Source organism: Hipposideros armiger, unplaced genomic scaffold, assembly GCF_001890085.2.
Source record: "Hipposideros armiger isolate ML-2016 unplaced genomic scaffold, ASM189008v1 scaffold_175, whole genome shotgun sequence".
Taxonomy (NCBI): Eukaryota; Metazoa; Chordata; class Mammalia; order Chiroptera; family Hipposideridae; genus Hipposideros; species Hipposideros armiger.
This window is the reverse complement of record NW_017731525.1, coordinates 1,690,596-1,704,686: the sequence shown is the minus strand read 5'-3', so window position 1 is coordinate 1,704,686 and position 14,091 is coordinate 1,690,596. Positions and strand designations below refer to the sequence as shown.

At 41.5% G+C, this 14,091-nt stretch overlaps 2 protein-coding genes across 2 annotated transcripts in view; one reads left to right on the top strand and one right to left on the bottom strand.

Moving 5' to 3' along the window:
* The window catches only part of THAP9 (THAP domain containing 9), a 32,862-nt gene extending 31,015 nt beyond the window's left edge, over window positions 1-1,847 (bottom strand). The window contains 2 exon segments of the mRNA XM_019652172.1: window positions 1,438-1,524; window positions 1,815-1,847. Of these exon segments, the coding sequence (XP_019507717.1) occupies window positions 1,438-1,524; window positions 1,815-1,847 (120 nt within the window).
* A 10,559-nt stretch (window positions 1,848-12,406) lies between these two features.
* SEC31A (SEC31 homolog A, COPII component) overlaps window positions 12,407-14,091 on the top strand; it is a 71,724-nt gene continuing 70,039 nt past the window's right edge. Inside the window, exon 1 of the mRNA XM_019652181.1 lies at window positions 12,407-12,547. The gene's annotated coding sequence lies outside the window, so the exon portion shown is untranslated. The remainder of the gene's footprint in view (window positions 12,548-14,091) is intronic.

The following is a 14,091-nucleotide window of genomic DNA, read 5'->3' as shown; positions in this document are numbered from 1 at the left end:
AGAAGCCAGCGACTGATCTGCCTCCCCTGGGAAGAGCGCAATGATGGTGCCAACTTGGGCCAGTGAAGCAACGTCCTCCACAACTAGACTGAAGAACAAACCGACAGCAACTTGTCTGTTCCCCTTCCCCAATTCCCCAGCACTGTTCCCATCCCCCAGTTCCCCAATAAAAAATAAAATAAATAAAAAAAAGATGTGGTGTAATGCCAACTTTCTGAAAGCGGGACATACTGTTCACTATATGCCATTTCAGCACATGAAAGGTTTCATGAGAATGCTCTTTTAAGTGAGGAGGCTGTAATGTAAGCATGCTTGCTCACTGACTTTAGTCAAGTCATGTATAGAGAGAGCAGTTTAAAAGAGAACAATTTTCATCATAATTGATGAAAAAATACCCCAGAGGAAAAAGGAAAGGATACAATTATAACAGCTTAGGTGGAGGAATCAGCCCTATTTAAAGAAAACAAAACAATGACTACAAAAGGCCTACCTTACAAAGCTGAAACTCCTTAACCTGACATTTTGATTTTTTAAAAAATGTTTCCACCTTTTCTACTCCTGTACATGTATCTGCACTTACCATGCCTTTACATTTTTCCAAGCTATTCCTATTTTAACTGCTGTCCTCCCATTCCCACCCCCAATCTAGGTGAGGTTCAAGGTCCAATTCAAATACCACCTGTCCCATAAAGCTCTTTTTCATCTCATAAAAGCGCTTTGTCAATGGTTTAACTCTACATCTCATATAACCTCAATAGGCTATCACTTCGTGAGGTACATTCTTTTTGTCTTCGCGGGTGTTTTATCCACGTTTCTATTTCCCACTGTGCCTTAAACGCTGATTTGAAAGACCTATATACCAGTCTGGACCATAGATGTGGGTTCAAATTAGACTGGTCTGAAGATCTGCTCCTCTCTTGAGCTCAAGGAAACTTCCTTGCCTCGAGCAGATCCAGGCAGAACAGGACCGGCCTTGCAGAGAGCTCGGCTACTACTAGTCAGCAGCCTGCAGTGGCAGGCAGTACTGGTGAATACTGACCTGCACGCCTGCACATGAGCAACCCACACACTCTAATGGAAGCGCACGCCTTCAACTGTTCTCTCAGACGTCCCTCCCTTCCTGTCAGCTCACGTTAAATACAATAAGACGGCAGAAAGGAAGCAGAACTCCTTTCGAGTGACTGTCGCTAAAAGCCATTAGGCAAGCGGGACGCAATGAGAAAGAAGCAGCAACTAGGAGGTAAACACTGAGCGGGGAAAGATGGAACGACCTTAATCCTCAACGTTCCCCAGGTTCCTTTCTCCCGTCTCACGTTACGCACGTCAAGCACGTCACGTCGACGGCGCGACACACTGCCCGGCCCCGCCCCACCCTGGCCTACTGCCCGCCTGGCGGTGCTGGGGGGTTACGACAGAGTGAGGGCTGCTCTCACGCACTGGTGGAAAGAGTAGCCGCGCTTGCGGCTCTGCCTGGTGTCCCGGGTGCTGCAGCCCACTGCCGAGCAACTTCGTGTCATCTTCTTGCTACGTGGGGATCCACCTTCGGAGTTCCCGTGACAGCATGAATCACGACAAACTTAGCTCCGCCCGCGCGGCGTCTGCGACCTCTACTTGGCGGGCGGGTGGGCTCTTAAAGCGCAGGGCACCCACCCTTCCTTCCGTGCTTGTGCCCTGACCAGTCACAGGGCACGTCGTGTCGCAGCAGCCAATCGGACAAGCCAGGGACCTGAAGACGAGCACTTGATTGCACCTCCCTTTCTGTTCAAGGGTGGTTGGGGGATTTTGCTAGAGTGGTTTCGTTTTCCTATTTTCACCCGGTCTGGCTGAATCCGGTGCCATCGTCCCATTGTGAGGCCGAGACTGAAAACGCGAAGCGGAGAGGTAGAACTAAGGTTGAGACGAATCCAGGGGTGTGCCGATGGGTCATCGGGTGCGAGCTCTGAAAGGGAATGGCGGATATATTGGGAGGAAGGAATAGGAAGGAGAGGGCTAAACGCAAGGCCTTAGAAATATTGAACATACAGTTGGGCCAGAAGCACATTATTTATTGAGAAGCATGCCGTTTCCTTGCATTTTATTTGGTAGTTCCCTTATGTGGAGATAATGTAGGAGTTGCTGGTGTGGTTGGCGTTAGGTACGTTACCCAAGAGGAGCTTGAATGAGTGTAATGTGAGAATAACGTGGACTCTTAATTCAGCGAACCGTTTTCTGCAAGATCCTTTGCCACAATGCGGGGAATTAAGATGGAAATAAGGTAAGGACCTCGGGGCTCTTGGGGAAAGCTCACAGTCGAGTGGGGACTTGTCAACAGTATGGGAGGTGCAAGAGACAAGGGACGATAAGATGTTTTTGTTTAAGGTATGGGGCATTTTGGATAGCTTTCAGGACTGAGAAGATTTTAGAACAATGTCTTTATGTTTATGGTATGAGATTTCAGTTTTCGTAGAAAAAACAATGCAGTAAATAAACGTAGGGCATAGTTTCTATTTTGTCTTTGAAGAGATCCTTAACATTAAGTGGTTGGAGGCCCATTATAAAAAACAGAAATATTTGTAACTTTTTCACTTCCTTCTCTTGCAGGAATGATTACCTTTTTAAGCAAGATTGCTTCTTTTTTTCCATTTTGTTTACTTTGGCCAGATTCCAGCCAAGAATATTCAGCTCAAGGTATTACGTTTTCACTTCTACTTTCAGTTGTAATTGTTTACATCTTATTTGAATGAAATTAACAGAGCTTTTGTTTATGTAACTTGCTTAAAAGTCATATAGCCTAAGAATAGTCCATGAGGGGGAAATTGATCCATGGGGGATGTGCTTGCTAGGCAGTAAGATATGCAAAGGGTAGGACCTGGATTTAAATTACTTTCAGTTGACTATAAACTATTAGGGACTTTTCTAGTACTCAACCAATTAAGACCTATCTGAATGAGGTTAAATAGGAACAAATAACAGTTTTCAATTATCTTTAAGGAAAAAATTGGTTGCCTTATTTTGTTAACGGTTTTATGGAGATTTAATTCATATAATAAACAACCCATTTAAAGTAGTATACTTTTCAGTGGTTTTTAGTATATCCATAAATTGTGCAACCATCACCAGTCTCAGAACATTTTCATCATCCCTCCCCCCCAAAAAAAAAACCATTCTCCCTGACAGTCTCTCCTTATATCTTCCCTATCCCCAGCCCCTGTTACCCTCTAATCTTTTTATCTGTGTAGATTTGTTTATTCTGGACACTTCATATACTTGTAAATGGAATCAGAAACTAATATATGGTCTTTGTGACTGGCTTCTTTTGCTTAGAATGTTTTTAAGGTTCATTCATGTTGTAGCATGTATAGGTACTTCATTTTTTTTTAACTGCCAAAAGATATTCCGCTGTATGGATACGCCACATTTTATTTATCCATTCATCAGCTCATGGACATTTGGGTTGTTTCTGTTTTGGGGGGCTATTATGAATAATGCTGCTATGAACATTAGTTGTACAAGTTGTGTGTGGACCTGTTTTTCTTTTGAGTATATACCTAAGGTTGGAATTGCTGCGTCATATGCTAACTCTAAGGTTTAACCTCTTGAGGAAATGCCAGTCTGTTTTCCAAAGTGGCTGCACCATTTTACATTGTCGCTAGCAAAGGATGAAGGTTACAATTTCTCCACATACTTGTAGGTATGAAGTGGTATCTCGTAGTGGTGGTTGCGCTATTTTTAAGGACTCAAAGTTTGTAATTACCTGCTAGAAGATGCTCATTGAGTGCAGAGACAATGTCTAAGGTGAATTTGTCTTTTCCAGTCCCTGGCACACAAATAGGAATGTGTGTTTCTACTCTGATGTCATATGTGATCCTGGAAAACACCTACGTTCATCAAAATTGTGTTTGAAAGAACCAGGGCTCGTGGGGAAAATAGGGTTGCCTACTCAAAACCAGTGCAATTTGATAATCTTGAAAATAAGCAGCAATTTGTGGGGGGAAGTAAGTACTCTTATGCCCTGCCACCCCATTAAAGGTAACTTGAAATGGAGACTGCCATGGGATGTATTAAAGGAGCAAGCCTGGTGGGTGCTAGATTTTTACAGATGGAAATGGAGGTCTGGGCGAATGGACTGCGGTTGAAATGGGTTCAGAAGTAGTAGAAAACCTAGGGGGAGGTGAGTGGAGTAGGGGCCCCCACGTGCAGGCACTCATTTTTCATTTTCTTAAGGTAGAGTTGAAAGTACTCGTGCTGCCAATTCAGCATCAGTACAGAGAAAAAGAGTGCTTTTTTTTTTCTGCTTAATTGGATTCTAGATATTGTGGTTCTCCTAGGAAAGATGAAACATTGTGGCTCTCACATTCTGGCATATTCTAATTATTAATTACAAATGAGTTACTGACAACTGCTATGCTGCAGAACAGTTTTACTGAAATGTCGTAGACTACTTAAGTGAAAATAACCAGCTTACTTTAAGAAACCACAGGGGTCACTGCCCTAGGTATTAGTGTACTTTTGGATAGGAAAGTATGCACTCCCTTATAAATGGAATTATTTTCTTGAGGTTGTATTTATGTATGTATCTTTACCTTTGTTTATAACTTTTACATGCTTTTTTGTTGCTATTTTTTACTGTTTTTCTGGTGACATAGAGGTTCTTATTTTGATCATTTCATTATATCTTTGCTTCCTACAGTAACTTCATATCCAGTGATTAAACCTTTTCACTGCTGTTCACATAATGAACCATTGTGATTATTGATATGTTTATGAGGATATGTAAGCTGTATTGAAGATGTTATTTGCAAAAGGTGTTGGCTGTTGCACAAAGTCTTTTAAAAGGAAATATCTCTTTTCAGGAATTACATTCTTGGAGATGTTGGAAAAAGATTCCTGGGTCTTGGAAGATGACTCAAAATATGCAGGGAAGGGCCTCCCCAGGAAAAAAAAAAAAGAAAAAAGAAAAAAAATGTGCAGGGGAGGTAATATATCTTTCTGTTTTAAATGTATTGAGTATTCCTGGATCAATAGCAATGAGTTGGAAATGGAGAGTTGTCCAAGTAAAAAAAACGGATTCGTAAAGGCTTTGGTGAAATTGAATTGCCTGTTTTATGGTATAGAATCTCATTAATTGGTAACTTGGGGAAAATCAAACAGCTAATGCGTAGTGAATGGTTACATGCAAGGCATTGTGCTGAACATTTTATACACACACACACAGAGTTGGGTTTGTTTGTTTGATTTTTTTTTTTTTTTTCTGAGCCATCCTGTCACCTGTTGGCAGCTCATCGGCTGCTCAGCTCGGGCCGGGAATCGAACCGCTGTTGCTCAGAGCTCAAACTCTTGAGCGAGCTCTTAACCAACTGAGCCACTTGGCTGGCCCTTGTTTGTTTGTTTTTTAAACAATATTTATTTCTTACAACAACCCTATAAAAGCAAATAGACTTTTTGCTTTCTAGGACAGGTATCTTCCTTGTCAAACACCTACCTTTTTGTTAGATTCTTAGCTACTTCCACTAAAACCTTTATTTTGTTGTCCTGATATAATAAAATCTATATCTAGTACTTGTTTATATTCGCGCTGAATTTTTTATCTTTTTGGTTCCCTGGGGCTTTGTTTGTTTGATTGTTTGTGTTTGCTTCAGAAAGCCTTGGGGTTTTGAAACTCTTGGTGGCCAAATATAAAGACAATTCTGAATCTGATCCTTCCCCAAACATTTCAGACCTTTTCAACTAATTTACAAGTTGTATATTTTACTTTTTAGATATGGATTGTGATCCTCTGTGTTACTTGTTTAATGCTGTGTAACAAATTACCGGAAACGTAATAGTTTAAAACAACAAACACTTATAGTGGGAGGACAGGGGAAACATCAGCTTTCAAACTTTCTCAGTTGGCATCCCTCAGTTTTTTGATGGCTGTTAGCCATATAAAGCAAGGCATAGCCAGTTTTGGAATGTATTAAGGTATCGTTACCCTTTCCATATCTGGCCTGATGGTGAGAAGACACCTGCAAGTTAGCATAAAGTAATCTTTGTAAAGTAGATAAATGATATACTTGAAATTATCTTTTTTTCCAGTCTTAGTAAAATTGGAGATCTTATCTGTTTTGCATGATAGAATTGAAATGTATAGAAATGTGCATGTGTTGTGTTTTTTTTAAAGGACTGGGAATTTTTTAAAATGACTAGAGCATAAGTTGAAAATAAGAAGAAGATATAAATGTCCAATGATTAAACTTTTTCCACTGCTGTTCACATCATGATTTATTGTGATTAATGTATGTGGATGAGGACATAATGGAAAAAAATCGTGAGGCTTATGGATACTAGTTTTTGTACATTGATTTACATGGAAATGTTTTTCCTTTCAGGAATAAAATTGAAGGATATTTTTCTTAGAAAACATTTGTCTCATTTACCTGATCAAGAATTCAAAGATGTATATAATAAGGTAAGAGGTTTAATAATTTACTAGTTTTGACAAAACACAAAAACTATCTGAGCAAAAAATTCACATTTGAGGATAATTTGGATATTGTACTCAGTTAAATTTTTTTCCATATTCTTTCAGCTTTCAAAGATAAAATAAACATGATTTCAAAGGTAATATAATTTTCTGAATCAATAGATTAGATTAAGAATAGGTGATTGGTTGGGTGGGGGACAGGACCTTTAACTTGAATAGTTATCTTTTCTTAAAAATAATGATATAATCTTTTTTAGCACCTGAAATTCTTAGCTATCATATGTTCTGGGGTTTAAATTTGCTTAAGTATTGGCTATTCTATAAATACTCTTTGATATGCCATTGGGTGTCCATCCTATAACTTAAGCTTTGTTCAAGAACATTAGATAGGCAGGTGGTTGGAAGCTGGGAATCTCAATTCTAATACCAGGTTAATCTGTCATTAATAGGTAGGCATGTTGTCTTTGGGTGTTCTCGAATTTGAGGAATATAAAGGGAAAACATTCTTGTGACTACTCAATGTTGATTTAATTTTCTAGTTCTTAAATTTCTACAAACATAAAAGTTGGTATAAACTTTATGTCCCTTAATGAAAAGATTTACAAAAGAAATGCATTCATAAACAAAACTAAAACATTAATGGGATGGATGCTACTGTTTTACAGCAGTAAACAGGGTACTGGTTATAAACACATACAGTCTTGTGCCTTGTGATGATTGTAAAGTTTTAACAATCTGGAAAGTAGAGGAGGCCTAAGTTCTAAAAAGAATGACTTTGGACTGTCTGCAAATCCTAATTTGAAGAATTTTGTATTATATTATCTCCAAACATTCTTCTAGCTCCAGTAAGTAATTCAGTCTTGGAACTAGCATTCCTTTGAGAAAAGCTTCAGTTGTTATTTAATCTAGGATTAAGCTTGGCTAGTAGTTAACTAAACTGGATTAAAAATTGACTATTTGTGAACTAATATAAGTTTTTCTTTTTAGATGCAGGTAGTCCTTACTTTGCACCATTCCAACATGCGTGGATATCAGTTTTCATAGTTTAAATAACACCAGGCCAACAACATGGTTGAAATTTCAGTTATCACAACAATATTAACTGAATTGTTGTATAATCTTTGTTGCTAGCTCTTTATTCCACATATCATAATGCAAATAAAAAATGTGCATCATTATCAGTAACCAGTTACATCGCTTTTTTCAAAGTCTATTGTGATTGGTGGTCACTGCAACTATTAGTTCACACACAGAGGGTAAAGGATAGTTTTGTTGCCACCTTGTCTCCCAGTGAGAAACCTATGCAACATTTACAAAAATGGATAATCAAAACAGGGTATTGGTCAACAAAGATGACAGCAGCAAAGAAACAAAATGTGATAACTCTGGAAGTGAAATTAGATATGTTCAGATTAGAAAATAGTGACAGCAAAGGAAAGATAGGATGAGACCGAGGCCTACATGAAGCTACAGTATGAACCATATTTTAGAAACCTGATGAATATAAAATACAACATAAAGTTGCTTCAACACCTTTTAAGTTGCACTAGGAACAGAAAGCCGCTTAGGGTTGAAATGGAGCATTTATTTCTACTTTGAATTGTGGACTATAATCAAAAACAGATCCCAAGGCTGGCCGAGTGGTTCAGTTGGTTCAGAGCTCGCTCATGAGTGCAAGCTCTGAGCAACAGGGTCTCCAGTTCGATTCCTGGCCCGAACTGAGCTGCCGCTGAGCTGCCAACAGGTGGCAGGATGGCTCAGCCAAAAAAAAAAATCCCAATCGGTTGGGCTAGCATTCAGGCCAAAGCGTTCAAGTTAGCTGCTGCATTGAAGGAAATGGTAATTACAAGGAGACTGGAAAAAAAAAAAAATACTGCCAGTAAAGGCTGGTTTCATCGTTTCAGAAGTCTGCGTGAATTGATTGTTATGCTTTCTTATGAAGCTGCAAACTCAGGTAAGGATGCTACTGTGAAATTTGCACCCATATTCCAAGAATTACAGGCATTCTTGGCTTTGCGCAATAGTGCAAGACTAAGACTACTGTGGGAAAAACTTCGCAGGATTTGGATGGACTATAAATGAAGTTATAAAAGATGTAGGAGACCATGGGAATGTTGACACTGCCTCCATTCAAGAATTAGTTCTAGATATGCAGCCAGAGGAACTTAGTGAAGGCAAACATAGTCACAAGTGAGGAAAGTGTAAAGGATGAACACATCTCGGAGGAAGCAATGCAGATGAAAAATTGCACATTCAAGAAACTCTCAGACATACTTCACTCCATTGAGAGCACAAAGGATAAAATTTCGGAGGCTGATCCAAACTTAGGAGTACGATGATTTGCCAAGGCATAGAAAAGATGTTTGTTCCATATGTTAAATTATATAATGAGAAGAAAGCAAGCACTGTTCAAACTACTGTATTTTTATAAAGAAATAAAAAACTATAATTTTCAATGTTTCTAATGCTTTAAATATTTTATTTACATTTATAACCAATATCAAGAGAATTTTTAATGTTTTGACAAATTTTAAGGTCACAGAATAATAGATGGTTAATTCCATAGATTAAGATTGCTTTGCTGTTTTAGCTTGCATAGTCGAAGTGAGAACTGCCTGCAATTAAAACAAGTTTGGGACTCTATATTTTACAAAATATAAGTCTACAAACAGCTATATTTGAGCCTTACAGTAACCCATTATAGTTCACATTTTTCATATTGTTTTTGTATGCTACCATATCAAAGGCTTTGAAATAATTTATAATTCTGAATGTCTTGTATTTTCACTTTGAGTATTAATCCATTTGTAGGCTAAATCCTGTCCAATAAAACGGTTTGGCAAACTTCTTTTAAAGGACCATATAGTAAATATTTTAGTTTTTGCAGGCCATATGGTCTCTGTAGTCACTGCTCAACTTTGCCCTTGTAGCACAAAAACAGCCATAGATGATAGATAAACCATTAACAGTGACTGTGTTCTGTTGATCTTAAAGAGCTAGATGTTTCTTCAGCAAAAGGTTTATTTGGGAACAACAAAGAATTGTACTCTGGGACATTTGGTCTATTGGCAAACCATACACAAGACCAGAGAGCAAAGCAGGAATGTAGAAGGGGGAAAGAGTTTAGAGGAGCTGTTGTAAACTAAGAGTCTATTGGAGGAAACTCTACTACCTGTTGGAGTAGTAGAGTAAAACATCTTCCTGTTGGAGATGGGAAGTACCTCTCTTCCTGTTTGGGGTCATTGAGGATGAGTGGTAGGGAGTGAGAGCTCCCCCTACAGGCCCTCAATTCCAATTTAAGTGGTTTATTGATCATCTGTTAAAACTATGGAAACAAATTTGAATATCAATTTTTTCATCATGAAATATTTTTCTTTTGCTCACAAAAATTTTTTGTTTATACAAAATATTTTACTTAGCTCACAGGGCCTTACAAAAGGGGTGGGGATGGGGAAGTTTGTAGTTTGACTTGTGCAATAGGAAAACGTAGTTGTACTGTATATTTTTCCCCTGGAGAGGCATCTGCTTTAATAGGCTTACCTTAGAACAAGGAAGAAAGATTACTTTTTAAAATTACAAGATTCAGCTCTCTTGCCAGTTCTGTTATCAGAAAGATTGTGGTTTTGTTACAAAATGGTAAACTGGGATCACAGGAATCATATTTTTAAGAAGTAACATTTGAAGAGCACTGACTGCCAATCACTTTGAGCACTTAGGAAGCATTACCTCAGTCTGTCTTCACAAACCCACTGTCCCTACTTTGCAAACCTCAGAGGAGACTCCATCCACTCAAGGACCAAGCTGGAGAATGAGTACAGCAAGCCTCCCAAAGCCTAGGTCAGGGTGTGTCTCATGCCACCCGCCCTGATATATGGGTCTACAGTGATAGCCTCACTGCCTGGCAGGTGGCAGAATGATCCAGTGGTAATTTGGGCTTTGTATCTGGACTGTGTTGCTTCCAATCCCTGCTCTTCTATTACTACCCCGATTTTTCACCAGCTCCTTAACTCGTTGCTTGTTTCCTCACCTGTAGAATCATAACAGTAATAACTGTTTTTGTAGATCCCTTCTATGCGCCGAACATGGTTCCCAAACTCCCTCCTGTAGGAACTCATTTAATGGGGACACCAGAATCTCCCTCACACGGAAGGAAGTATCTGTACAGTGCCCAAAGCCCTGCCTGGCACAGTGCTCAGTAAATGCCAGCTCTGAGAAGCCAGTCTGGCTCTGCGAGTGCTGGGGTCCCTCACCTTGGCTCACAGCTAGGTCTTCACAGCACTGGCAAATGGGAAACAGCCAACCTTAGTGGTGGTAACCCAAGTTCAGACTATAGATGCCCTCAGAGCTGGTGGATCATAAGGAGGCTCCAGAGGCGTCTGCTTCCGTGTCCATTGAGATTAGGCACACGGAGCCGCTGCCGCGCGCATTGTCATTCTGGAGGGCCCGGTTCTAATGATCCTCGATGAAGTCCGCCTCCAAGTTCAGCCACCAGGCCCTGAGCATCCTTCCCCTTGATGGTAGGTCTTCCAGACGCTCAGGGACTCCCACACCTGTTCTGCCGGGTTACAAGATACTTCACTTCCATGGCATGGCTCTTGGTTCAAGACACTAAGTTGAGAAGCCAGTCTTCTCCAGTCCTTCCCCGCGTGATCACATATGATGTCTAATGCTGCTCTCAGGTCTGGCTCCTCCCGCGCGACCCAGCAGGCTGCTTCTGCCTTGAGGTCATCAAGGAGCCACAGCAGGTCTTGGCGCCGCAGGGGGCAAGCAGCTCTCGTGGCAGCTCCCTGTGCTCGGGATCCAGCTCGTTCAGCTGGAGCAGCACGGAGAAGAGGTCAAGGCCGCTGTGCACGCGCTCCAGCTTGCTCTTGCCCACCTGCACTGGAACGCGAGCTTGGCCAGTTCACCTCTTGACAGGCCTAAGGAGACATCCAGGGCAGCAGCACCAGGTTCGGGCCCATGGAAGAGGGTGACAGCGGCCTGTGGGCGGGCCCGGACCCAGTCCTCCATTAGTCTCCGCTGCCCAAGCCCGCCACCCCTGGCCTCAGTCCACCGCCTGCTTCCCACCCAGCCCCGCCATCGGAAGTTGGCCTCCCAGGATTGTATTAAGTGATACCAAATACTGTAATGTAACTACTGCTTGAATCTTTTGAGTTTTGGGAAAGTTGTTCTAATGAACCCTGTTTTTCTTACCAATGCCCACTTCCAGGTAGCACAGAGTTCAATGTTTCCTTTGGCTCAAACGGCCCCACTTTTAAGTCGGAAGTTCTTATTGGCACCTATTCAGGTGAACTAGTCCTTGCAGTTATAAATAAAAATGGAAGGCTTTTTAGAACACTGGAAATTAGCTATTGTAGCCTAAGTTATCCACATGAGATTGTCTATTTGAGTCCCACAGAAATAAACTTCCTTTTTAAGTTGAACCACAAGCATAAGACACTAAAAGGGTGTTGGAAAGAATGCAGTGAGAGTACAAAAAGGGGCCTACTCTCTAATGCTTAAATAGGAGGGTTTGGTTTTAAAGAAGTTCTCAAAACACAATTATTGTAGAACCAAGTAAGCAATTTTAGGGGCCAAGTCACAAATTACTGGTACTGCAATAAGGCCCAGCCCTATTTTCACGTGGTTTGTCCGTGAACCAGTGTCGCGGGGGCTATCGACGTCTCAGGACTTGTGCTACGTGGCGCTCCTGGGAGCCACAGCTGTTCTTCGGCCAGACAGCTACACCCAGCAGGACTTCTCTTTTTCGCGTGGTCGGGGACACTGCACCGACGCCCTACGCGCCGCCCCTCAGAGCAGGTCCCTAACCTCACAGACCTCACAGACGAAGGGGAGACACCAGAGTTGGGGCCCCGCCAGCCGCCCCAGGCTCCGCCCCGGTCTGCCCCCGCCCCCGGAAGTGCCGTAGAGGCTCGCAAGCCGGAGTGGGCGGGGCGAGGCATCTCTCCCGGAAGCTGGCTGGTCCGCTGGGCGGGGCTGCGGCTGCCACGTTGAAGCGGAACGTGGAGGTGGCCCTGAGCCGGGAGGAGGGGCGGTGGCGAATGCTGGAAGACTCTGACCGACGCCGGGCTAACGCAGGAACGGGTCGCCTAGGGTCTCCGCCAGGTGTGTCCACCCTATCCCCTCCTGTCCTTTTCGCCTTCCCGCCGCGGGCCCTGAGGTAGAGCACGGGCCAAAGCTGTAACCCCTGCCTCGGTCTCCGCTTGTCCCCACCAGTCTGCGGCCCGATCTCCGGTAGCGGCGCTCCCCTGCTCTCGGTGTTGGGCCCGGCGGGACAACGCCTGGATTGACGGCTTCTTCGGGGATTGCGCCGGTTCACTTCCGCCGTCGTTTGCACTGCTGAGCAGGACAGGGTGTCTTGCCAGGGCCGGTAACTGGGGTCTGGGGTTAGGAAACCTTCACATCCCTGTGCACAAAGAGGTGCCGGCCCCAAGGGCGAGGGAAGGAAACAAACCTCAGGATTACTTTGGTTGACTTTAGTTGGATTAGGATTTTTGTATTTTAACTGTTGCCAGATTGAAAGGTTCGTAGATTTTAACTGAAGGCTACTGTCATTTAGCCAGGATTGGATTAGTCTATACTAACCTATAGTATATAGATTATATTATAGATTAGTAGTATATACCTGGAAGGAAGTCTCATTAAGTGTTGTATGTTTTTGCTAATAAATTATAAGGTGTTAAATTACGGGACAGATGTAAGATAAATCAAAAGATTGCCGGGGCTTGTGGGCATTATAAATTTTTCTGTTTGTTCAAGGAATTTATTTTACATAGGTCTCTCTGAAATTGCAGTGATAACATTTTTCCTCCTAAACTGCCTTTTCGAAGTTTAGAAAACTGAAATTTGATTGTCTTTGTTGACAACTGTTACTGTATTTAACGATCATTAGAGCCTCATCCTTGTATCATACTATCCTACGTTTTCTGTACATACCAGTTCTAGAGTTGGCTAAAATTTACTCACCATTTATTAGTAGTTCTTCTGTGCTCCATGTTTCTCATTGTCCCTTAATTACAGCTCTGGGAAAGGTTTGTAGACTCTAAAAACTTAACGTGAGACTTGGAATGGATTTAAAATTATACTGCTTAATTTTATAGAAGCAGGGTCTTTTCTGAAACTAATAACCTAAGAATAGAAAGAAATTTGTAAGCTGTAAAGAGCAGTGATTCTTAACCTTTTGGGATTCCACTGCTTTTTGAAGATCTGATGAAAGCACTGGATCATCTTCCCAGAAAAATGCACACATAGGATTTTCTATATAATTTATGATGTTTACCAACCCCAAGTTCAAAACTCTAAGGTGATATCATTAAATTGATTTTTACATTGTTTTTAGAAATGCTGTCATTCTTAGGTTAATTTCAGGTCAAAAAGTTTTATTTATTAGGTTCCAGATAAGTATGACACCATTTAGCCCTGTAACCAGTGCACAGTTGCTTTTTTGATTTGGTTTTGGTTGAGTAAGATGAGCCTAGAACATTGATGACACTACATAAACCCTGAAGAACAAATGTGCCCATCCATAATGAGATACTTGGTCCACACAAGATGGATTTTTTACTGAAGGCATTGCTAGCTCGGGATTGTATTCTTGGTTTAGGAGTCCAAGTTTCCAATTCTGTTACCTCCTTCACGTTTTACTTTCT